Source organism: Apis florea, unplaced genomic scaffold, assembly GCF_048593485.1.
Source record: "Apis florea isolate Af1SG1 unplaced genomic scaffold, ASM4859348v1 contig_3325_pilon, whole genome shotgun sequence".
Taxonomy (NCBI): domain Eukaryota; kingdom Metazoa; phylum Arthropoda; class Insecta; order Hymenoptera; family Apidae; genus Apis; species Apis florea.
This window is the reverse complement of record NW_028256738.1, coordinates 500,797-526,571: the sequence shown is the minus strand read 5'-3', so window position 1 is coordinate 526,571 and position 25,775 is coordinate 500,797. Positions and strand designations below refer to the sequence as shown.

The 25,775-nt window shown below is 43.3% G+C and overlaps 1 protein-coding gene across 1 annotated transcript in view; it reads right to left on the bottom strand.

The window, feature by feature from the left end:
- Gfrl (Glial cell line-derived neurotrophic family receptor-like) overlaps positions 1-25,775 on the bottom strand; it is a 231,788-nt gene that overhangs the window by 50,509 nt on the left and 155,504 nt on the right. The window contains exons 5-7 of the mRNA XM_086911537.1: positions 7,833-7,960; positions 2,753-3,685; positions 1,837-2,013 (exon numbers count right to left, since the gene is read on the bottom strand). Coding sequence (XP_086767663.1) covers positions 1,837-2,013; positions 2,753-3,685; positions 7,833-7,960 — 1,238 coding nt within the window. The remainder of the gene's footprint in view (positions 1-1,836; positions 2,014-2,752; positions 3,686-7,832; positions 7,961-25,775) is intronic.

Sequence of the window (25,775 nt, the reverse complement as noted above, 5' to 3'; positions counted from 1 at the left end):
ACCAAAATTCCTAAATACCACCAAAGTTTCTCGAATTTAACGACGGATCGATCGATTCATCGAACGAAATTAATGAGAAAATTTTAGGAAAAAAATATAAATTCTACGAGAGTTCGTCCCCTCCTTCGTATCCCTCACATTTGTTATCACGCGCGAGAACTTATTAACCCGGAACGTTTAGACAAAATTGCGCCACGCGTTATTTTTTTTCACGCGAAAATTTACTAGCTGTTAAAACGGCGGATATTTGTTGCCGGCCAAATTATGCTGACCACACTTCCCCTCTTGTTAACGCGGACCCACCTCCCCCCCCCGCCCCCCGTCCATCAACGACGGCAAAAATTTCCTCTTTTCGAGGAAATCATCTTCTCGGAGCCCAACCAACCAACCAACTCCTCTCCTCTCACCGCCTCCGAGAGAAAATTATCCGGCCGAAAATTTCGCGGTACAAAAACTCGTTTCTGGGAAGGCGAGCAACGTAAATTTTTTCTCCTTCTCCCTCTCCCTCTGACGCGGCGCCAAAGTTGGATCCGATCCGATGGGCGCGCGTAATATCGCGTCGCGTCTAACTGCACCACCTGCAGACTTATCACCGTGAAACTTTAATTTAATTTCGTCTCTCGCCTCCCTCATTTCCTCCCCTCCCTATCTCTCCTCATATTATTTCCCGGATTTCGAACTTTAATCCCGTCGAGTCCCGACGTAACTTTCCGCTCGGAATGCCCACGTATCTCGGCCCGAGATAAATCGTCGATAAGCCTCGTGTTCGAACCGCGTTCAATTGCCGCGGGTTCTTTTTCTGCGGGGGACCGATTGATCCGCGCTCGCCGCGGTTTTAATTATTAGAGACGACGGTGCTCGAGTTCGTCGGGTGTTTTCGCGAATCGAGGAAAATACGGGGCTGAAGATGATGGTTTTGGAAATAGGAAGGAAATGGAGATGGAGATGATGGAAGAAGAAAGTGTGGTTTTTGAATAATAGGAAAAGTAGCGCGGATGGTTGGAAAGTTTGTGCGATCTCTCTACGCGTAATTCGAATTTTTCGAAAATGGATTGGAGTGTGTTTTTGGAAATCAAAAAAAGAGAGAGAGAGAGAGAGAGAGAGAGAGAGTTGGAAAGATGAAAGATTCGAGTGTGGAAAGATGGAATGACGATTGGATTTGTAATTTATAATTGATCGTTCAAAATTTTTGTTTTTCGAGATAGAGAATCTAATTGGAAATCTTTAATTGGAAAACTGGAATTCTATGTTTTTTTTTTTTTTTTTTTTTTAACACAACTATACGATCACAAAAATAGTCGTACGTTATTTTACGGGAGGATATTCATTTAATTTAAAAATTCTGACTTTTAATGAAAATTCATGTATACGTAAATCATAATGGATTATATCGCTGCAATTTTTCTTTCTTTTCTTTTCTTTTTTTTTCTGATGAAAAGTATTTGTGAAACGAATCCTCAAATTTTCATTCCTATTATCTTTCGAATACAAATTTGTGCTCTGAGAATATTCGTTGACGACGTTGATACAACGTAGAAGCTAATTTAAATATTTTTATCATTACGAATGATAAATGATCGATTCTCGATATTTAAAAAATCGATATGTAAAAATATTGATCGAAGTTATTTGTTAAATTTGTTTCGATTCTTAAAATTGAATATCCATCTTTGATCTCTCTAACGAAACGAAATCTAACGAATATTCCTCGATCTTCCAATTTCCAATCCATATATCGATCGAAACGAATCGAACTACAAATTACATTTTTCACCGATCTCACCGATAATAAAACGAAGGTAAACGAAGGGAAATGAAAAAGAATGAAATACTCACGATTACGGTCGTCCGTCTGATTCCTCTTGTGCTGCGTTTTATGATGATGCCCTCCGGGAACAGGTATCTGCTTCATGGCGACCAGATCGTGATGATCAGCGTCGATCAGCGGATTCTCGAGCTGGGACTCGATCACCTCGAAGCTGGTCGAGTTGTCCGGATGCGAGATGACCTTCACTGTAAACGAGCAAACGTAACGGAGCATGGAGAGGAAAACGCGTCTTCAATTCTAAGATTCCGCGTTCCCCGCAAATATTATCGATTCGCGCGAGGGAAACCGTCGAGGAAACCGCGTTCATCTCGTTCTCTTTTCTCTTTTTCTCTCTAACGCGGCGCGTTAACGAGGTTTTTTTTTTTTTCTTTCTAAAACGTTGCTCGCAACAGTCGCGAATCTCCTTCGAGGGCTGATCGATCAACGGGGCCAAGCACCGCTAAAATCGTTCCCGTCAAATTTCAACCGAGCATTCTCTCTCTTTCTCTCTCTCTCTAAAAACTTGCACAACGATGATCCTTCGCTTTACAGGTACACCTGTATAAAGTTTTTTGAAAGCAGCAAGCTGTCGATGGTGAGAACAGTGGTCGGCAGGCAGCCGCAGATTTTGTGTTTTTGAAAAAAGAATTTCTCCTTGGAAAAAAAAGATCGCATCTTCGTACGAATTTCGAGTTTCGAGTTGTATAATCAATCCCACCAGCCAGAGTCTCTCGACAACTCGCGCGATCCTTCGCAGTCGCCGTGACGATGGATCAAAGATAACAACTCGCGCGAGAAGAAATATATGCACGCGACGGTGGGGGAGAGGGGGGGGGGAAGAGAAGCGTATGGAATCGAATGACTTTTTCTCCTCCGTACTTTCTCGCGCGATGGAGGTCGCTTCCTATGGTAAACGGCGAGGTGTGCACGCGGCCATGTACGAACCTTGGTCGACGAACCCTTCGAAGGCCTCGCGGAGGTCGAAGAGCCGGTCGACTGGTAGCGCGCCGATCCTGAACTCGTCATCGAGGTCGTCGTCGGCGCGATCGAAGATTGCCCGGTGCTCGTAGGTGGGCCTCGGTGCGAATTTCTTCGGATGCACCAGCTCGGGCCCCTCGATTCGTTTAGTCTCGTCCACGGTAGGCGTTGGACGAGCCGGTGGCGGATAACTCGACCACGACGACGACGACGATGACGACGACGACGACGATGACGAAGAAGACGACGAAGACGAAGACGACGTCGCGGCGGACGGTGGTGCGGGTGGTGCGGGGTGGTGCTGGTGGTGCTGGTGATGGTGATGATGGTGCAGGTGCGCGTCATGCTCGCTTTGGGAGTGCCTTGGCTGCAGGTGCACTGTGCTGGAGGCACGATCATGCTTGGACAACGTGGAAGAAGAAGAAGAAGAAGAAGAAGAGGAAGAAGAAGAAGAAGAAGAAAAAGAAGAGGAAGAAGAAGAAGAAGAAGAAGAAGAGCCGCGATCATAGAAGCTCTTGGATCCCTCCGTTTCACGATCATCTTTCTCCCTGTGCAGATGCTCGTCGTCGGTGCCAGCACGAGCCTCGCCTCGATCGGCACGAGGATCGTACGTCTCGACCACGAGGACACCGGGCCTGCCAGGCAGCTCCGGTGCCTCTTGATGACGGCCGTGCTGATGGCGGTGGCCGTGCTGTGGCCGCCCCTGTCCCGCCTCCTGGACGTCGTACGTGCTCTCGTGGTCGTAGTACGAGGTGCGCGCGGCCCCGGGGAACAGAAAATAGGGGTACATACTGGTCGGCGGTAACCAGATCTCCTGGTAGCTCTCCTGCTGCGGGTCGAACGGATACAGGGCCGAGTCCGTGCCCGACAGGTCTACGGAGGTGGAGGAGGGCAGGAACTCTGTAACAGAGAAGCAGAGACGCGGACGAGAACGGGGTGAGTGGGGTGCGTGATCGCATCGGTACACGTGCACGGGTTTCGCGTGCTACGTGCTACTCTTGTGGTCGCGTGGTGATGGTGGTGATTGTGATGGTGGTGGTGGTGGTGGTCAGAGTGGTGGTGGATCGTATCATTTTTCGTATCGTTCGCCGCTGAAATTAACGATCGAATGTAAAAGTGTTCGCGTAAAACATCCGTGATATTTGTGATACGTCTGACCGATTCTCGTCAGGACGAGAGAGTCTCTCGACGAGAGGGAACATTCGTTTCGTCAATTTTAGAATTTTACGCGTTTTATTGAACACGAAGAGGTTAGCGAGACATTATTAACAACGAATTATTCCAGCGACAAGGAATCTCCGTCGAGGACCCTTATTATCCCCTCTGGTGGTAGCGAAGCCGTCTATCGAAGCCGACACTGGCGAGCAAAAGGAAGAATCTGTCCGTGGCTGGAGCTCAAAGCGGCTGCGTTTGCTCAGCCGTTTGTCGTTTCGTCGTCGGAGTTCCCTGGCAAAAGGAATCCCGATTCCGATTACATCTTGGTTCGTTTAACCCCTCGACGACTCGTGGATTTTTCCTCTCGAATCTTTGCCACGCCGCCGTGTCACGCGAAAAGAAAATATTAGCACCGTCCTCCGAGGAGGAATCCCCGCTTCCAACTTGTTCATCCCCCGTGTTGGTAAGTTTAAATGGCAGGTTTTTCTCCCCCGGTCGAAAAGTCTCCTTTACCCTTTCGGAATCGGAATAAGGAGGTGGGTTAAAAGGATGTGGGGAAAGACCAGGTATTACGGCTTTTATTACGAGGTGTAAAAAAGGTCATCGATGTTATAAATGTCGTTTTATCATATCGTTGTTATATATAAGTGTTGCACGAAGAAAAGGTGAGAGGGAAAAATATCGAGGACAGATTTTTTTCGTTCGTTAATTATTCGCTGGAATAATTCGTATAGAGATTATCGTACGTTGATACCCTTTCTTTCCTTCTTTCTTTTCGACAAATTCACCTGAAGAAAAATTGATTCGTTCGAGAAATGCGAGAGAAAGGGGGGGGGGGGGAGGCAGAGAGTGGGAGTCGAGTAGTAAGTGAGTCGAGTCAGTAACAGAGAGTAATAGAGAGTCGTGGTAGCCGATTAATCGACGCATGCATGCATATTTCAGATAGATGTAGAAAAATACGAGCATGCAGGCTGAGAATACGTGCACGACATCTAAAAAAAAGTATCCCGTGCAAAAGTACAACAACATGCGGTGCATAATTTCCTTTGCGTTCGCGCCCGAAGGCTTTCGGCTTCTTATCCACTTTCATCGAACCGCCTTTTTTTCGTACACGAAACATAATCGCGACTCTTTTCGAGCCTTCCTTCTTTTTTTTTTTTTTTTTTTTTTTCCTTTATCCATTCCCACGATTACGAAAAAATAAATCGATCGAAAAGGACCGGTAATTACGAGCGAGCACAAAAGAGGAGGAAAAAGAAAGGAGAAACGCTTCGAAACTTGCTTCGAACGGTATCGATAACCCGATAAATGGAAACGCGACGAAAAGTCGGCGATAAAAATAAAAATACTATTGCGATAGAGAAAGGAGGGGGGAAAAAAAAAGAAGGAAAAGAAGGTATGCTAATTTCTCTTTGCCTCGTCGTTGGCCTCGCGTGCTCGTTGCGCCGAGCCCCGATTCGAGAAATTCCCTCGTAGCATTTCGCGGCGACCCAGTTCGATTAGACGCGATCGAGGACGCGAGAGTCGAAGCGCGAGGTGAAAAGAGGCGGAACGAGTCGAGATTGCGGATGTTGGACGCGTATATAGCTGGGAAATCGTGCGGATCGATCTCGAAATGCGGATCCTTCGGGCGGAATGCGTACTTGGGAGGGGAGGAGAGGTGCTCTGGTGGTGCTCTCGTGCACACGTTTCCCTCCTCGTTCTCTTCGATCTGGATCCCTTTCTTTACTCTCCCTCGCCTCCGATTTTTCGAGAATGGGTCCAGCGATCTCGTGTAATGATCTTCCTCTTGATCGAATCGTTTTCTAATTATCTCACCCGTTCGCAACATGTCGAATCATCCTCGACTCGTTTCGATAATTTATACAACGAGCGAATGATCGATTGCATTCGAGTTAAATCTGGAAACAACAATCATTTCAGGATGCTCCTTTCGATCGTAAATTTGCGCTTCTTTAGACGAACTCGCGTATCGTCGCCCGAGGAATAATCTGTTCGCGATGGTGAGAAAAACGTTCGGTAATTTCGTCGACGATCAGTCGCGCGATTTTTCTTTTTCACCAACGATTCGATTCGTTCGAGGAATGGGCTGCGTGATGATAGAGATCGAACTCCTCGAAGCTGAAACGTAGAAAATTGATTGTCCACCGATCACGATCTAATAGTTTTAATTGCTCGGCCAAACGCACACTTAAGATAAAAGGAAACAAACGTCGCACATGCGCCTCGTATGGTGGTTTACTTACTGTAGATGCTCGCTCTATGCAAAATGTAAACCTCCTCTTATCGTAAGCGTATCACGAATCATCACGCTGTCGATCGTGGACCAACTCGATCAATACCTCGATACCTCGCGAGTTAATCGACACACTGTCGTAATCGTATTTTCAAATTATATGCATTTGACAATTGCAACATTCGAATTGTATGATCGATCATCTTTTCCAAATTTGATAATTTCACGCGAGACGAAGTAGTCATTTTCGAAAGAATGACGCGGTTTCGTTGAAGAATGAAGAATCATCGATATCACGTTCGATCGTCGAGAAAACGGAGAATTTCAAGGGATATGCTTCACCCAGTTTCGAACAGAAAAAGTGAAAACGAAACGAACCGTTATCTTATCGCAAAGGTGATCCTCGTCTCGAGCGAAAGATAAGACGAGGCATAATTTCGCGGGCGAGACGAGGAAAGAAGGAGGTAAAAATAGGCATTCGAGTGTCATTAAACTGGAATGGTATCGAGGGAGCGATGTTCCTCCAAGGGGGGGGGGGTGGTTTCAGTGAAATTAAGGTCGAGCCTGCCACGCGATGAAATCCTTATCTACATCTCGATACCGGTTCGCCTTTGGTTAATTAAGGAGAAAGGAGCTTATCCGAAGAAGGCTATAACGTCGTCCTTAAACACCGCGGTATCGCCGAGAGTGATTGCTCCTCCCCCCTCAACAGGAGAGGAGATACCTCCAATACCTTTTCTTCGACACGAAAAATAACGGTGTTTACGATGGAAACGGCCAAACTTTCCGCCTCCTCCTATCCTTTCACCTCTTTCCTTTCAAATTTCCTCCCCCTTGGAAACGAGCTTGCGACCCGATCTCGCAAGTCTCGTGAAAAAGTCAATGACCATTTGAACGGGGAAGAAAGGGGCAATTGTATACCACGGGGAAGAGGAGGAGAAGAGACTTTACTGCAGTTCGACGCGAGTTCTTCGGTAGACGGAAAGTCGAATTGATTCGAGAGCGTATTTCTTCGATCGAGATTAATCGTTAATAATATAATAATTGAATTGAAAATGGAGTAGCTAAAAATCGTTAAAATTCGGATTCCAAGATCGACAGGGTGATGCGATTTCGAGTGTCGAGCCGAGTACGCTTATACATCGATCGAAGTGAAAGGTGACGACATACTAGAGAGCACTCGATAACAAGATACAGACAAACAGCAGCAGACGTAGAAAAGGGGGCGGGCAGTTTCGAGGAGCGAAACTAAAAAACGGGAAATTTGTCGTGTACACAAATCAAGAAGGAACGAAACGAAAGATGCGAGAAACAATACACACGTTTACTTCACACAACATCGACAATCATCGTCTTCCACAAGGATGCGCTAAAGTAAAAAAAAAAACGTTCAACGATTAACCAACGCGTGTGTATAACTCGTCCATTACAAAAAAAGAAAAAAAAAAACTGTGTCTGATAAATCGCGGGACAAATAGAATTAATAATAAAAATCCGAGAGAAGCGAGTAAATATTTCTCTGCGTGTGTGTACGCAATTGTTACAGATACCTGCGTATAATGTACCACGTATACATACATAAATATACATATAAATATATATATATAAATGTATCAAAAAAATTGGTTCTGGAAAAAACTAAGATTTCATACTTACCAACGCAGGGATTGTGATTCACCGTGGAGAAAATCCTGTCGCAGCGTCTTTTCATGTGATTGTTGGGACAAATGCAGCCGAACATCGGTGACAGTCGTAGCTGGGTCCAGGAATCGTGACAGGCGCTCCTGAAAAATAGAAAAGAAAAAAAAAAGAAAAAAGTTAGAAGGGAAAAATCTTTGATTGGCAATCGTGGAATCTCGAGAAAAATCTTGGGAAGAATACTGACCAAACTGGCCACCAAACTTTACAGGTAGAAGTGAAGAATAAAGTCCGCTAACTGTTCTCGAGTAAACGCGTTTCCCGAGTTCGAAAGCCAATTGGTAGAGTGAAGTTTTGCTCGAAAAAAGGGAATTTCTTCGTTCGATCGCTTTTCAAGCAACTCGTCTTTGTAATTGCCGCCATTTTCGTCCAAATGAAACAACGGAAATTTTTTACACCAAATTTAAAACATCTTCCTTTCTCCTTTTATCGAACAATGGATACTCAACGCGAGTGGACGCTCGAATTGTATTATTACTCGATGCTTGGACAACCAGATAAGCAAATATAGAGCAAATATTTGTATTTTCATTACATCATGGTTAAGATTGAAATATTTCCGAACGGTGCTAAAGAAAGTAGCCCGTTCTAAATTTTACAAATCCAAGAAACCTATATCGAATTCTTCCTATTTGGTAATTTACTCGCATATAAATAAAACGCACACCACTCGAACCGAGATATGGATCGAAGCGATTTCGAAACGAGAGAAACGAATAATATTTTAATCGCAGTTCTAAATTAAATATATCCTCCGTTTCGTCACGAATCCAACAATAAGTTGACCTACATCGAGCCTCTATTAATAATTTTCATTAACAACCAGTGCGATATCATTGACACATTCGCTCGATCGAGGAAATACGTGGAGTACGCGGGTATTTCCATACCCGGTTAAAGTTGAGGTGTTTCAAAATACGGCGGGTATTGGTTACGTTTTAACCTAAAGTTAACGAAAGTTTCCACTAGCCGCGGTTCCGATCGTTGCGATACAATAATACCGCTTATCCGAAACTGTATCGCGAAATTAATCAAGTATTAGTCGATAAGCGGGGCAGTTTTGTAATTATCGAGACGATCGATAGTTTTGGACAGGATCGGTGAAAATGGCCGCGTTTAATCGCGGGTTAATTTCCGTTCGCGCGCTAACAACAACAATCGCCAATAACGGAACGTTTACCGATGGAAATCAAATCGGATATCATTAACTGTGCCTTTAAAGCCCGCGCCGAAAGGGCGCAGCAGCATCGATCGGGAGAGAGGGGGTTCGCGTTCAAACCCATTCGGAGAACGAATTTAATTAAAACATCGTTACCGTTTAAAAAACTGGCTAATACCTTTCCTACAATAATCGTGATCGCGGTTAACTATTTAATTGAAAAGTTTCCACGCGTTTGTCGCGAGAGGAGAAAAAGAAACGGGAAGACGACGCGTTTGATTTTGTACGTTTTCGAGCGACGAAGAATTGGACAATGGAAAACGAAGGCTCGATTCGCTCGATATGATACGATGAATGAAAGTTAAAAAATTTTCAATGAGCTTAGAGTAATTACTTTATTATTATTAAATTTAAGAGTAAGAGAGATGATCGTCTCTGCTTAAACGTTGTGGTGAACATTCACTTCGCGTAAACTTTGATTCGATCAAGTGCTACAATTTTTTAAAAGAAAACTCGTGGAATTCGAAATACAGTTAAAACATAGGGAATGTTTCGTGATATTTTAAAAGGAACGCGGCAATCGTTTTGCGTTCACCAATAATCGAATATTATTCGTACAACGTTTTTCTTTCTTCCGCATCTCTATGCTCTACCATCCCATTAAGAAAGTTCGTAATCGACATTGAATAATCGATGTCGCCAATTGTAAAACCGTCCGCGGTTTTCGCCGATAAAACGACCTGATAGAGATAATAAATATCGGATAGATTGATATCGGGGTATATGTATCGACGTTATAAAGACCGAAAAAACGAAACGAAACGATTAATACAAAAATTGATTAACTCGATGACCTAACTAGATGAAACTGCAACTCAGAAAGAAACGAACAAGAAATGTATAAAAGTTTCTTTCTTCTTCAAAAATACGCATTGTTTCAACGGTCTGCAAACGGGAGAGAATTCGTGAGGAGAGAGGGTTGTTCTTCGGAATTATTTGGGTTAATGGTACACACGGTTCCATGCTCCTCGCCCTCGTCAAATTAGAGGGAAAACAAAACAACAAAGGAAAATACGAAGCCGAAGGTGAAGTAAAAGCGGACGAAAAATCGGGCAAGACGACGCGTGCGTGTCCCAAAATTCCCAAATATCCTCTCTTCGAATATTCCATCCGCGTTTATTTAATCGTGACGCGGAATGTTTATATTTCGTTCGAGATTGAAGTCGGAGATGGAAAGCGCGTGCAGAACGAATGTTTTTCGAATGTCGGAATAATGCGTTTAGAATAGAGAGAGTTTGTACTTGAAGTATTGTTTGAACTCTTCGATGAAAAGGTGTTTGCATTCGAAACAATCTATCTTTCTTCTTTTTATTACTATGGGAGATCCACATATTCCATTTCCTATCCCACATATTTGGAAAGAGTTTAACTTAACAGGCGAAACGGGAGCTTGGAAGATAAGAAGAGGAAATCCCTCGAGATACGATACCGAGGCGCAAACTTGTCCAAGCCTCGTACGGATTCGCATCAACTCTCTGTAACAAGCGTTGCGGATACGCAAAGTTTTCGAAAGTTCTTCCTTCCATCCCATCCTCTCAAAGGTCCACTCTCAACGGGTATACAATCCCGAGAAAGAAAACGAAAATCATCATGCGTTCCTCCCCTCCCCGGAAAATCTTCAACAGCGGCGAACAACGCTTTAAACGACGTTGAGGTCGAAATGAAATTATGGGTCTCGTGTGACGACGGCGACGATTTTCGTCGGCGGTGTGCCGCTGACAGTTATCCGGAGTGTAGCCTGTTCGAGGAACAAGCGTCGTCGTGCGGTCTGCCCGCACATCGAACGCAGTCTCTCCGACCGTCTTCGAGTTCCACGGCTTTAAACCCGTGTCCCCTAAATTTATAGCCGAGTTGGCCGTCAGTCGTCTGAATTTTCCGCAGTGCTCCATTGAAAATTTCCATCCATCTTTCAATTTTCTTGAATGGAAAGGAAATAAAACGCGTTTACGAACGCGTTTCTAATCTAATTTCGGAAGGAAGGAAGCGGGAATAAAATGGGGAATTTGTGAATTTTTTTGGGATGGGTAATATTGTTGAACCGCTTTATATATTATGAATAATTTCTGAAACCCTTTCGAGTGAAATTCTTTCCATTCGACATTAAGCAAGTTTGAATTTATTCTACTTGAAATCTTGAATAACATGGTTGGAGAATAACGCGGGGTGGAGGAACAGGTGACTCTCGCCACCTTCTCTCCGACGACTTCGTCGCCAGAAATCGATGTAACCCATTCTCGGGCCTGGCTAAAGAACGTATGAATAATTCAAGGACGCGAGAGACGACAGTCGAGTGTTCCGGATTTAATCAATGCCAGATAAGAAGGTGGCTCTGGTTAATTCATATCCAGGAACGGGGGGGAGGGGTGGATGGTTATTAACGGATGGGGCGTCAAAGGGCGGGCGAAAGTGACGAGTTTCTTCTCACGTATGCTAATCAAATGTTAGCGAAAGTTATTCCTGATGCGGGGAATTTAATCTCGGGACGCGCCAAAGACGCACAGAGATTCGAGGCTAACCCTCGAATTGCATACGCTCGTGGAACGGATGTATTTCAGAAACGCGCCGCCCCAATTTGCCAGCATAATCTAGCAGGTAACGGAACTGCAAAGAAGCTTTCTTCGAGGAGTCGTCGCGATTCTTCGGTTTGCTCGTGAAACATTTACAAAGCGAGAGAGAGAGAGAGAGAGAGATTTCCAACGAATGAAACAAAAATACTGAGATTTCGAACGAAAACTGTGAAACGAACGATCTCTGCTAATCTACGAGATTGCTTTTCTCTTTTTCTACATTTAAAAGAATCGCAGGGAGCAAGCGATCATTGATTGGATTAATCAATTAGTAACTTGACAATTGTGGACAATTTTAATCTTGCTTTTCGAAACTTTGATCGAATATTATTTTGTTAGGCGTCAAAATTTTTGATATCGAGAATTCGTAACATTTCTAAAATATTTTGAACTTTGGATTTCAAAGAATTTTTAAAGAAAGAGAAAAAGTTCATCATTGATTTCTCTCCGCCGATTTTTTCCCCCTCCTCTCCTGTCTGTTGCGTTCGATTCGAAGCCAAGTTACAAAGCGTAAAGTTATCCAGTGTTATTCGAGAGGCAACGTGAAAAGAAAAGGTTATGAGGGGGTTGGTTGGTGGACGGACATTCGCGGAGATTGAAAATCGCACGCCGGCAATGAAATATACGCCCCGTCTCTGTCGATTTTCGACTTTACAGGGGGATTCGACCTATCCACCTTCTCTCTCTCTCTCTCTCTCTTTTTTTACGTCGATCTGTCACGAACCGAATGATCACTGCACGAAAAGATTCGCCCTTAAATTTAACCAACTTTGGTTGCTTTCGAACGCTTCAAATCGATTCAAAATAAGCTTCACTTTTGTGTGTGGCAGATGTATTATCAGAGATGACGAAAATATGATATCGGAGTCACCGAGTTTGAAAATATGAAAAATGAAAGATAAAAAAAAAAAAAAAAAAAAAAAGGAAATCGATTCTTGAATAAATCTTTCCATACATTTATATAATACATCGTGCTTTTTCAAAAAAATTCTATCCTTTTGAACGATTCAAATAATAATATATCCCAATTACGTATACTCACGAATCGTCCATAATAATAATAATTAACAAAAAAAAAAAAAAAAGAACACTGACGTTATATCATTCGCGTAAAACGAACAACGCGCCGTTTTTATCAAAATTTCTTCATCCCGTATGTGTGCACACATACGGTATCACGAAACGTGAAACCTGCTCCTTGAAACTGCTCCTGCTTCATTATTACCTTTATTTCCCGCCCAAGCTGACTGTTACTATGACACCGGTTGAAAAATTAACCGATCTTAATGAAACCGCGCGAGGACAACCGGAGGAATACAAAATTCATCTTGTCGCGAGGACGTGGAAAAACACAGAGAGAGAGAGAGAGAGAGAGGGGATGACCACGGAATAATCCGTAAATCTCGTTTTTATCGCGATGGTGGCAAGCGTGGGAAGCTTGCAAAGAACAAAGAGGGAAGCGAGAGAGGGTGGGATGCGAGGCGTGGATGGTGGACGAGCACCACGAGAAGGAAAGAAAGGAGGTGGAAAAAGAGTAAGTGGGAGAGAAAGTGTAAAACAACGAGAGGCGGCGTATAATACTTGCCCGGTTCTACGTACGGTTGGGCGATAATTTACTGGCGTGTAGGTACGTCTGAAGGATCCGGTACGTGCCGGTCGAGTGGTCTTACACAGTCGGGGGTGCTAAGTGCGCCTACGTGTGCGCTGACGCACCCTCGCATCGCCCATTGCACACCCCACACGCGCGCGCGTGCTACTAGCCGCTGCAAAAACGCCACACAACTTTTCCATCCATCCCGATCGATCGATCCTTCCTGATCCCTCTCCCCTTTCTCCGCCGTTTCTCGTTCCAATCGTTCCGATAAATCCACAGCCAGGGATCGACTATATTTACATATGAAATATATAATTGCTTTCTTGGTATTAATTTATTACACGATTGTTTATATTTGTGGAGTGGAAGCTTGTGAAAATTGTCATCAACTTGCGCAAGAGGCGAGTGTGGTAAAAGATGAATATCGATACGGCGTATTCTGAAACGAAGCTTCCATTTTCTGTCCGAGAGAATTATTTTGTAGGGGAAGATTATGTTATATTTTAATTTTCAACTTGATAAAATTTGCCGCGCGAACAAGAGATCGAGATAATTTTTACAATTTCTCCGTAATCGATCCGTACACGTGATTTAATCTTAAGAGAAAAAAAAAAAAAAAAAGGAAAAAAGTGTAATCATACCAGAGCTTGGAATGAATTTTCAACTACTACTATTTGAAACACTTCCTTTTAAATGTTTCTCCATCGGAAACTGCCTTTCGAGATGTATACAAATACTCGATCGAATTATTAGAAAATTCCATTTCCTGCAATCCCTGTGCATCATCCCCCTACAACTTACCTCCGGAATAAAGTAAACACCGAGTTTCCATTGAATTTTCACTGAGCAACCATCATTCGAATCCGGAATTTCCACTTCGAGGGGATGAAAAAAGGAGAAGAAGAAAAAAGGAATACGACTGTCAGTCATTCTCTCGAGCGGATTTCGACCCGATGATCGCGTTTCTACCCATAATTCTCAAGAAAGCGGCGCGTGAACACGGACAAAAGTTATGCACTTGGTCGAGACGCTTCTGAATAATGTATGCGCCTATAGAACGACCAATGATTAACGACGTTGATCCGCTTGTAACTTTCGAAAAGTTTCGACCTTTTTTTCTCTCTCTCTCTTTTTTTTTTGTTTCTTCCATGGTCACCTTGCTCGTTATCTACTCGACCTTTTATTTTATCAGCTTCTTATTAATTTATTACTCTCGCTCGAGAACGTTTTTGGGGGAAGTTTTAACGATTTCGAGTGATTTATTAGCGAGAACCTTGATGTTTCATTTTTTTTTTTTTTTTTTTTGCAAGTTGTAACAGTCGATTATTTATTCGTAGCGCGTCAATTTTGTCGAGGAAAGCCTTGGGCGAGGGTGGTCTGGTTCGATTATGCGCAACTACGTACGTGCTAATTTTATTAGAGATTTGTGTTTGATACACGGTGACGTTGATGTTGAGACATTACTTCCTTCGGAATAAATCAATTATCGCGTTGATTAACGCGTCGGTTAAATCTTTGCGTCGCGAAATTCAAATTTGTAGGCGCGCGCAAAGAGAGCGTGAAAAACTACAGCGAGAAAAATGGGACAATTTAAAAAGAAAACGATAAAATAAATGAAATTCTCGAATCGTTACATTCATATTTTTCTTACATCTCTTTTATATCTTCCTTGCAATTAAATCGTCTTCTCAATTATACCATTTCATTTCACATCCCATCGAAACCGACACATGTTACAAATGTTCGGAATCCAGAGTTCAATTAATTGAATTCCAAGTCAATTTAGATACCTTCATATCTAAATTATATATATATACATTCGAATAAGCGAAATTCGGACACGGATCGATGCGCGGGATACTCGTTTCTACTCCTTCCAAGATATCACAAGATATCGTTCTCCTCGAAAAGCGCGGTATCGAGATCGATCGGTAAATTTTACAAGGCTGCTGCCGTGAAATTTGATTTATTCGTATCGGCTCGAGAGCTGTTGGTATCCACCGTGTGGCCCGAGCCACAATTTGTCATTGTACCGACACGCCAGGAATAGTCGGCCTCTCCTCCTCCTTCCTACTTCACGCGTGTACGCACGCGTGCGATGCGTGTGCAAGATTCATAGGCGAGCCGTGCCATCTCTGTAGAAACGGTGGTCGCAACGGGACCACGCCGCATAATCTACGCAAACTGCCCGTCATCGACGTTGGCTCGATAAATAAATAACCAACCAACTTGGAACAATTTCGATCCAAGAATCCACCCATAGATCCTTTCCATAGATCCGACAGATTACACCTGGAAGATATATATATATGCAAGCAAAAGCCATTACGTATCGTTACTGTCAAATCAATTCTAATATGTAATAATAATAATAATAATAATAAAAGGGAGGGATTTGATATTTCATGCATGGAATAACCGACGACCGTCTCCATCCAACAGCACCTCTTCTGCCCTCGAATGGAAGGAGCTCGAGTGGAAGGAGGGGGTGTGTGTGTGTGTGCATTTTCGCGGAAACCGTTGGATATCCGTCCACGGTGGATAAGTGGGCACCGAAATCGATGCGCAGCCGGTTGCATAAGGTGTGCCCGAGATGCATGTGTGTGCATTCGAGGGCGTCTATAAATATATGATGCGCGGCTCGTTCAGGGCGTCGGGTGCTAAAGTGGGAATGGGCGAGTCTCTCGCCTTATGAATTTTAATGATGCGTATCGTCACGTGATAGGGAGAAGGGCTCCCTACCTGCCACCCTTGCGGAACAGGCTAAGCTTCCGCGATCGAAGGGAGGGAGAAGAAGTCGTCCTTGAGCAACTTTCGAGACCGACCCTACTACTCTCGAAAGTGTTTCGATTCGCGTGCAAATCGAAATTTCAATGAATAAATCCTTGTTGTACATCGTCGACCAGATTTCAACGAAAGAGAGATAGAGATAGATAGAGAGAGAAAGGTGAAAATTTTATTGTATCGATGAAGAGATAAAAATTACACCGTTTCGATCGAAACGCGAGAATTTGTTTCCAAATCATGTTCTCGATCGGGGAAACGTGTATTTTTTTCGCATAAATACGATAATTTTTTTCTTTTTCCCCGTCGATAATCTAAAAATTATGCACACGTTCGAAATTCGTTCGATTCGTTATCGAGACGCGTGGAAACGCATACAAAAGCGCGTGCACACGTTTATCGAAACATTGTGTGTCGGAGAACCAACCGCTCTCTCTCTCTCTCTCTCTACGCTACCAACGATCGTTCCGTTTTTTCAACCTGTCGGCCGTTAATAGGGCTTTAACGACTGGCAAGTGCTTCGAAATTCAACGATTTGCCGGCGAATTAGACGCGTGGAACGTGCGGATCGCGACACGCCCGTTTCGCATCGTTAATATGTGAATTAATCGCCCGATTTTCGCGCCACCACGGGAGAGAAAATTTAATTTCTTCCTGAATTATAATCGCGTTTTCGCGACGACCGCGTGCTAAACTAAATTATATTTCCGGTTAAAGGGATGCGCAACCAGGGATGATGGTGTCGTGTCGTAACAAAGTGTCGCGCGCTATTTTACATCCGATGATCATCTCTATCAACAACAGGCCAAAAATCCTGATTATCCGCAGCCGTGGAAATTTTCGGGGAACGGTGATATGCTCGTCCCAAGAAAAATGGAAGCGGACAACTGCATGAATAACTAACACCGTCGTAGCTATCGCCGTGTTTCGTATTCCAATCGGGATGGCGCCATTTCCGTAATTTTCCAAGACGAAAATCCTGCTGGTAAGGGACCAAAAGAGACCATATCGAGTAACGTTCAAGCATAAATTGAATTCCACTTTCAACTTCTATCTCTATTTTCCTGGTCCAACGACAAGTTTTTCTCGAAGCGTATTTATTAGATGAGAAAAGGAGCGAGGCGGGTCCAATTTTTGAGGGATAACGAGGAATCAAAGACACCACAGAGTTCTCCAATGAATAATTTTACTCGAGACTTACTTTGGACGAAAAGAAGGAAAAGAAATTTGCGAGCCAATATATTTCTTCTAATTACCGCAAAATGGATCCAACGAAGCGTTCCAATCAAAACAATTTCCAACAGGGTTAGATCACTCGTCGATCAATTCAACGTATATAAATAAATAAAAAAACACGCGATTTGAAATTTCAAACGAGTAAAAATAAATAAGCCACCGGGACCGATAGCAAGGCATCAGCACGCGAGGCAACAACATCGAGAAGGAAACAAAATTCGAGGCCGGAAGAGGCGAGGCGGCGATGTAAACCGAATTCAAAACAAATTTCAATATTTCACCAAACATCCATTGAGACCGTTCCAATTTTTCCCACATTGTTTTTTTTTTTTTTTTTTTTTTTCCCCCGCCACAGAAGTAATACGATCACGTAGCAATCGCGCTCGCACGTGCGCCGAATGCGGACAACCCTCTCCGCGGCCATCGACAAAGCCGGATTATGAATGTTAATTTCGAAACGGGTTTCACGGGTGATAAACTAAAATATATACACGGTTCGACCGGCCCTATTTTCAGGGAATTCAGGGCAAAGAATCGTTTTATTTGTCGCGTCGATCACGCGCCCCTTAAATTCGAGCGGAAATTCCTGCGAGGCGCGCAATAAGCGCACGCGAGACACGGCCATGATTTACGGGCTTCTTTTCGCAATAATCAACCCCCTAAATCACCGCCGCGACGACTATTAGAGGATATAATTTCTAATTTTTCCATCGAGCCAACCCCTCTCGTTTCACGTTTATTAAATACCTCGCATTTTCAACCGTCCAAGGATTGGATAACCGATTTTTCTCGAGTTATCGTGAGCTTCACTTCATCGAGGTTAATCGTAACGATGCCTTAAAATAAAACGGATACCTTCAAAATTTCGATTGTCGCTATTTTGTCCAAGAAGTTATTGATGAACGTGAATTTCCGACGAATGGAAAAATTCCTTTAATTTCGTTCGGTGACACGTATTTGCAGACACTTTTCAAGCAAAGATTTGGCCATTAATCGAGAAGCTAATTAATAATAACTTTACTTAATAAAAATGCTCGTGTTCATGGTGCGGACGCAAAATTATCGAGAGAAAAACTCATCATCGACTCCTAATTCCTTAACTTTCACAACGTTTCCTTCCAGAACAGAATCGTCGATACCAATGTTTATTGCATACCCTTGTTTACGTTTATGCAACATCATCCTATCCATCGCTCTCTTTCCCTCGTACGAAACTTTCCCCCTCAACTTTTTAACATCATCTCTAATATCAAAAAAAAAAAACGAAATCATCTTTGCACACGGTGCAGCACAAAGTGCGACACGAGTTTCGGGAGTTTCGCCCCAACTTGGTGAATTAACGCGCGTGGACAGGTTTTAAAAAATCCACGACTCATCAAACAAACTATGAACTGGCGGGATATGGGTGGTTGCAAGGCGTGCGTTCCTCGCAATCAACGGAGCCCTCGTTCGCGACGATAAGCATCGTTCTTCTTGGCGGCGGCGCCTCCCCACCCCCACCACTGCTAAAACCGCCGAAAATCCTATTATGGAGTCAGCTTGTAATTACGAGGCGAGCGTCTCGTACGTGCTCCCACGTGCGTCGCAACACGCGAGATATTCGAATGGCGTACGTGAACGCACGCGTGCGTCCGCGTTAATTTATTTCGCGTCGAGGAAGAGGGAGGAGGGAGTGTTACCCTTTTTTATCCTCGTATTTCTTCCACCACCACCTTTACGACGCCGTCGTCGTTGCTTCGTTATGCCTTTATACATACACAGTTGTCGAGTCGACATCGTCCCTCCTAGTTGTATAATTTCTGCAAAATTTCGTCGCCATTCTAGTCATAATTGCTCTTTCTCTTCCTCTCTTTTTTTATCTTTTTATTTTTCGCGATATTCTTTCATGAATTTCAAATTTTCTCTTAAGAGTATTTCTTTCTTTTTCTTTTTCTTCTTCTTCTTCTTCTTCTTCATTTGCCGAGTTGGAACGCATGAAAATATTTCGCGTGATTTTTTACATTTAAGAATTTTATTTCCCCTCCTCGCGTAAGAGATTTCGTTTTATTATTGCTCGCTTCTTTTCTTACGATTGATTCGAAGGGACAGATATTTGAAATGCATTAAAATGTATTATACATACAATTTCTTTATCATTTTTCCATTCATCTCGATGATCCTTTTCTTACGGTTAATTCGACAAACAAAGATCTGGATACGTTAGAATGCATTCGAAAATATATCCTTTACAATCCTTTAATTTAAAACAATTTCAAATTCATTTCTTCTCTCCCTTTCTCTTTTACGATATTAATCCAACTACGATCGAGATAAAAAGGATATAACGGCAAAATGTTTTTACATGTAATCTCGATACCCCTCTTCTTACACATTGGATTAATCCAATGACAATCGAGGTAAAGGGATGGATAGCAATTTTGATAGCTTATCGCGGTGATTCCGTTTTTATTTCACGACTGGTAATCATGCGAGCAGGACGATTTTCCGTCGACGGCTACCATCCCTCCATGCTCCAGGCTCTCTAGCCATGCGCTCTTTCCCCGGTTTTAAAACGACTCTCGTTCCATTTTTTATCGAATACTCGGAGAGAGGCGGCGAAACAACGACGCGTCGTTCATTTTCGGCACGCCGTTAACTCATTTCCGTCGCAAAACTTCCGAATATGCCAACGAGACACAACCCCGTTGACCAAGATGTTCCGTTTCGTGAAAGATAAAACTTCAATTCACTAACGAAATCATTCCTTAAATTTTACTTGCCTGTTTCGTCCCTTATACTTATACTCGATCCATTTCGAATAAATTAAATGGAACATCCACAGAAGGGGGAGGACGATCTTCTCGATCGTATTCAGCCAACAGTTTCCATTAAATAATCGTAGATTCAAGCGTACAGGGACGGTTGTTTGCCCTATACTCAGATATAGCCGCGATTCTCGTCGTTAATTACGTCGAAGGAGGAGAAGAGCGATTTCGATGGCACGTTTGTTACGTCGTATTAATTGGACTTGAGCCGTGTGTACGGTCACGTTGCGGCCGCCACCAGTCATCGAGTCGCCTCTCCCTGCCAACATCTTTCGTCCACCGCAAACTCGGGCAAACTACTTCTATTATCGAACGGTAATTGCGTCGAGTCGTGGTCCATGAAGAATTCACCTCGTTACAAAACGAATATCTCGTAAACTTCGTGTTAATCTCGTGTAATATCTCTTCCTTGGCGTTGATCTCCAACAACCATCATCCACGTAGATGAGAAACGAGACGACAAGGAAAGCAATGATCGAAGGAGGATCAATTTTTCCGGTCGGATGCCGGAAGAAATGGCGCGAAACGTCCGTTGGCTCGTGATTTTCGAGTTCGTCCGATATTGGAGGGGATAAATTACAGCTCGAACGAGAAAGATTCGAGATGGAAAACGCGGCGAGGCGGAGATGGAAATGTTCGCCGGTTGCATTTTGTATGCCGTCTGCTGCAACTGCAGCTGAATTAACGTGCCTTGATACGAGCTTGTAATCCGGCGGATGAGCCGGCGAGTCGGCGAATTAGCGCTCCGTTTCGCGCGACCAGCCAATTTCTTTCGCGGCAGGGTTGGCCAACCTTCGTGTAAATAAGTTAACATCGGTTGCGCGGTTTCCATTTTCCACCCCTGCGGGGGTGGAAGTGCTGTTCCCTGTGCATTTCGAAGCGAAATTATTCTCCTCCCCTTCTTCTATTCTCCCTCGCCTCTCCTCCCCAAATTCGATCTCTTCGAATTTCGGGGGGATAAACGAGCCGATGTGTCCAAATAATCAGGAACAATATGAAAATCTCGTGTTGTATAAAAGAAAATTGCAATATTTCCTTTTTTAAGCTTTCATTCCTTTCTAAAGAAAACTATTGCTATCCGTTTTTTTCGTGCGAAATAAACGAAATTAATCTTCTTCCTTTTCTATTTCCTCCCCAAATTCGATCTCTTCGACCGATAAACGAGCCAAATAATCAGGAACAATGTGAAAATTTCTCGTGTTTTTGTATAAAAGAAAATTGCAGTATTTATTACTTTCTTAAGAAGCTGTTACTATCGTTTCATCCGTTACTTTTCTTTCGTACGAAATAAACGAAATTAATCTTCTTCCTTTTTTATTTCCTCCCCAAATTCGATCTCTTCGACCGTTAAACGAGCCAGTGTATCCAAAAATAATCAGGAACAATGTGAAAATCTCGTGTGTTTGTATAAAAGAAAATTGAAATACTTATTATTTTTTTAAGCTTTCATTCCTTCCTATTATACAAAAGAAAAGCGAAATTAATCTCCCGAATTTCGAGGGGATAAACGAGCCAAATAATCAGGAACGAAAATTTCTCCCGCGTTTGTATAAAAGAATATTGCACTATTTATTTCTTTCGTACGATAAATTCAACAAAATTGGAATAACAATGGTCGTTAAATGTTTCGAATTCTTGTTTTTGCCACGGGAAATGGCATCGATTTTCCATATATATATATATATATGTCCACACGAGAACGACAGAACGATAGCATCAACACCGCATCATCGTCCTACGTCTATAGGAAGAAAATAAATTTACGTTCGAAATAATCGTGTGGTACGTCGCGCAGATTTTCGGCGGGGGGGGACACATTGAATCGAAACTGGGACGATTCGTGACGGTGTTGCATAAACGATCATTACGGCCAACTTTATTCAGACATTCAGAGTGTCGGTTATAACTCCCGTTTCCCGCCGCGGTGATCTCCGTTGCACGGAACGGCCGACTCTGCTCATAAATTAACGCCCCGCCCCTCGCCGTTGTTCCTCGTTGTAACACAATTTCTCCAAAATAGCCACAATAGGAATCCCAATATAAATAACTTATCACCCGGATGAATGCCTCTCCTCTCCATCCTCCCTTCGACCTTCTACCGGTAATCCTCGTTGCGGTTGCACGCTCCAGACGGCCCTCCATCTCCTTCTATAATATTCCAGCGCGAAATTTTCTCTATTCTCTCGATCGTCGTATTACGAATCGAAAATCTGATCCGATTAATTAAGATGGAAACTTTCCTCGAACGTGCTATATCCACAATCTGCCAATTTGAAATCGGAGTGTTTTCTTCTCAGAGGGTGATTCGATAATCAAATAAAATGTGAATCTTCGTAGTTTGATTTTTGAGACAATTTATCAATTTTATTTTTACGTACAACAACAGCTTTACGCTATTGTATCAAGCAAGAATAATGCGTTTGTTATTCGGTTTTCGGTAGTTTGAAAGCGCGTCGGAGGCCGAAATGGAGGATTGCATAATATATATATCGGGGATGATGCGGTGAATTGGATTGATAAATTTGAAAATTTCGGCTCGAAAACATCCCCTCTTCTAGATAAAAGCTTGCATAATAATGGACGAGTAAATTTACAAGCGGATGATATATAACCCGAAGGACAATATCCAACATCCGTATTCGCGTTAACAAATTTTATTTGTGATTTCGTTAATTCCGTCGAATCTCCATACGCGATTGGATCTTCTTGAAAACACACTTCAAAGTGTTTGGCGAACCTTCGTGGCCAGAGAGCCGGCTCTCCTCTCTCTCTGTGTTTCTCGGCCATTCAAGATTTCGTCGAGACGCATTACCTCTAATGGAGCCGGTCGAGTTCCTCGAGTTTCATACGAGGAAACGCGGTGAAAGGATGTTGCGTTATTTATTACCGCTTTCCACAAAAGTATGTTCACCGTGTATTTACGATTTTAACGAGTCTCTCTCGAATAGGCTAGGGGGGAATGATGAATTCATCTGGATGTGGTATGCAGCCGGTTGCAATTTTAACCAGGTGAATTACCGCGGGCTTTTTTCCCAAGCAAGCTGCTTTCATTGCATTTCCCGGCTGGTTGGCGATGAGATACAAGCCAACCTTGCTTCGTGAACGAGCAGCTCGCTCGCCACGAAAGAAAAATCGACCACGTGCCTCTGTTATCGGCGTGGATAAATCATAATTCCGCGATCCCACGTGAGAAATCCTCCCTTCAAGGATATTTAATATTCAATTTCAATTTCGATAATGCAATGTACGCAGGAGATGTGTACAAGGAGAAAATGGCAGATCGATGGATTAAAAGGTAAATAGGAGACGAAGGTTATTAATTGGATACTAGAAGAGGAAAAAATAAGAAGCGATTGAAGAATTAATTCGTCAAATTGTCAAAGATAGAAACTCGATAAATAAGCTTCAACTGTACACCAATATTCCAATATATATATATATTGGATCTCTGTCGAAATCCAGTCTCTAGGTTCATAGAGAACACAAGCCAGAGAGAATAAAGAGACAGAACAGAAATCAAACATTCGTTATCGAAATCTTCGACCGGGAACAACAATTGGACGACAAACATCGAAAAATAATCCGTTTTTAAAAATTTTCCTAAATTCCTAGACTCCTTTTTTCCTTTACATGTTCGTTTAAAACATTCTCACTTACGATCGATTCCCGCGTAGATGGCAACGTAAGGAGATCTGTCAACGTTCCTCTCGATTACCTTTCATCACACCACAGTCAACAATATCGCTGCGAATATCGCGAAACCTCTGGAAAGTTTCCAGAGGTGGCAAGTCGATCGCGGGGAATCTCGAAACTTCGTCATTAGAAAAGCAGCTGGTGTTCAACGCCTCTTAACGGGGCTCATAAATTCTTCCCATGAAAGTTGGCGGGGGTATGATAGCTAGTTTGCAATTCTACGGGCGACCTACGGGTGGAAGATAGTTGCCATAGTTGGGGGAGGGGAGGAAAGAAGGCGGATGTTGGAAAAGGCGGGAAGAAAGAAGGGGGAGAGGATATAGGTACGAGTGAACCGCATTGCAGAATTACTCGGGCTGGTTCCTGCCCGGAGAGCATAAAACAACCGACGCCGGCTGCTGGCCGCGGGGGCAAATTTATGACGCGCTTATACGCCGAAATAGAAACCGGTTTCACGCCGCGTAGAGATCGAACCAACACAAAACCCCCTCCCGCGAATTTTCCACCGGAAAAATTCTTGAAAATATTCCCATCCGGGGAGGGGGAAGGGGCTTCTTCTTCTTTTGTTTCGTTCCATCCGGTTCGTTTAACGTGTCGAGCCTTTCGTATACCGAATTCGTAACAACATCAAGCGCGACGGAGGACGTGGATGGAGTATTAAATTGTATTATTTACAACGTATTCGTGTAATCTTGTCTCTCTTTATGATAAATACGTTTTTTTTTTTTTTTTTTTTTTCTTAACAACAAATCGTTCCGTCATCGAGGAAATGAGAATCAAGTCAAAATTGAGTAGAAAAAGTTTCGTTTCAGCGCGAATAATAATCGTATCCGTGATAATAAAATAAGTCGACTAAACTCTTCGAGGTTCTATAAATTGGAGGGATAAAAATATTAACAAGCGGTGAAGCGGCTTCGTCGTCGTCGTCGGCTAACCCCCTCCCTCCCTCCCTCCCTCCCTCTTGTTTGAAAAATCTGGAAAATTAGGATGACGTAGCTATTACGCTCTATTTGGCAGAATTTCGTGATGCTTGGCTGTTGTGGACGAGACAATGTATATTAATTACTACATTTGCAAGTTTGCCGCCGCGCTAGTAACTCTGAATTGTTCATAGCGTGGTGGTAATTTGGTCGGGCAGGTGGTGTGTGCCCACCACCGCCATCACCCATGCAAATCTCCCCCCTCGCAACTTTTATCCGGCCGGCCGTGCAACCAACGACGTTGAAAAAGTTGGACCGATACCACCCTGGCCACGGTTAAATTCTTCATTGGGCGAATTAACGAAATTTCGTAATTTGCATCCTACGCTGTGCCTGTAGCCTGGCCATCGCTAACGAAACCGGTGTTTGCGTTCACGCGAACGTTTTGGCAATTTCGGATTTCAACAGCCTCGTGGAACAGAATCGCGAAAGGTGAGGTAATTTTATTTTGTAATGAAAAAAATAACGAGATCGAAGATTCGCGCAGAATCGAATCGACGCAATTCCATGATTCGATAATAAGAAGAATTTGTTTCTAATTCGCTCGGTTTATTCGTTTACTTTCCCCCGTTTTTTCTATCTCACTGGATTTCGTCCAGTTCGTCTCGTTTGTCGCGTTAAATGAAATCGTTTTTCACCCCGCGTTTATCTCCCGCGTTGATTCAAATAAATACGAGTATTGACCATAGCCGGAGGAGAATAAATTTGAGAGAGAAATTCCTTGGTCGATTCCTTGGTCATCGAATCGCTTCCCAAGACCCAAGATATTTCATGTGACCAGCAAGACGAACGAGATTCTGGAAATGTTTGGACGACGATAGAAACCGAAAGGTGGAAGTATGCGTCCCAGGGGGATGCGAAGCGAACAGTCGCGATGTTCCGAGCTGCATTCGAGAAACTAGCACGAACGTGATCCCGATTTTACCATTTTCGGAGGAGAAAAACAGAGGTGGGATATAAAAATTCGGAGAAATTTGAATGGAAAAAGTCGCGATTAAACGTCGCAAAAGCGAGATCGAAAGCG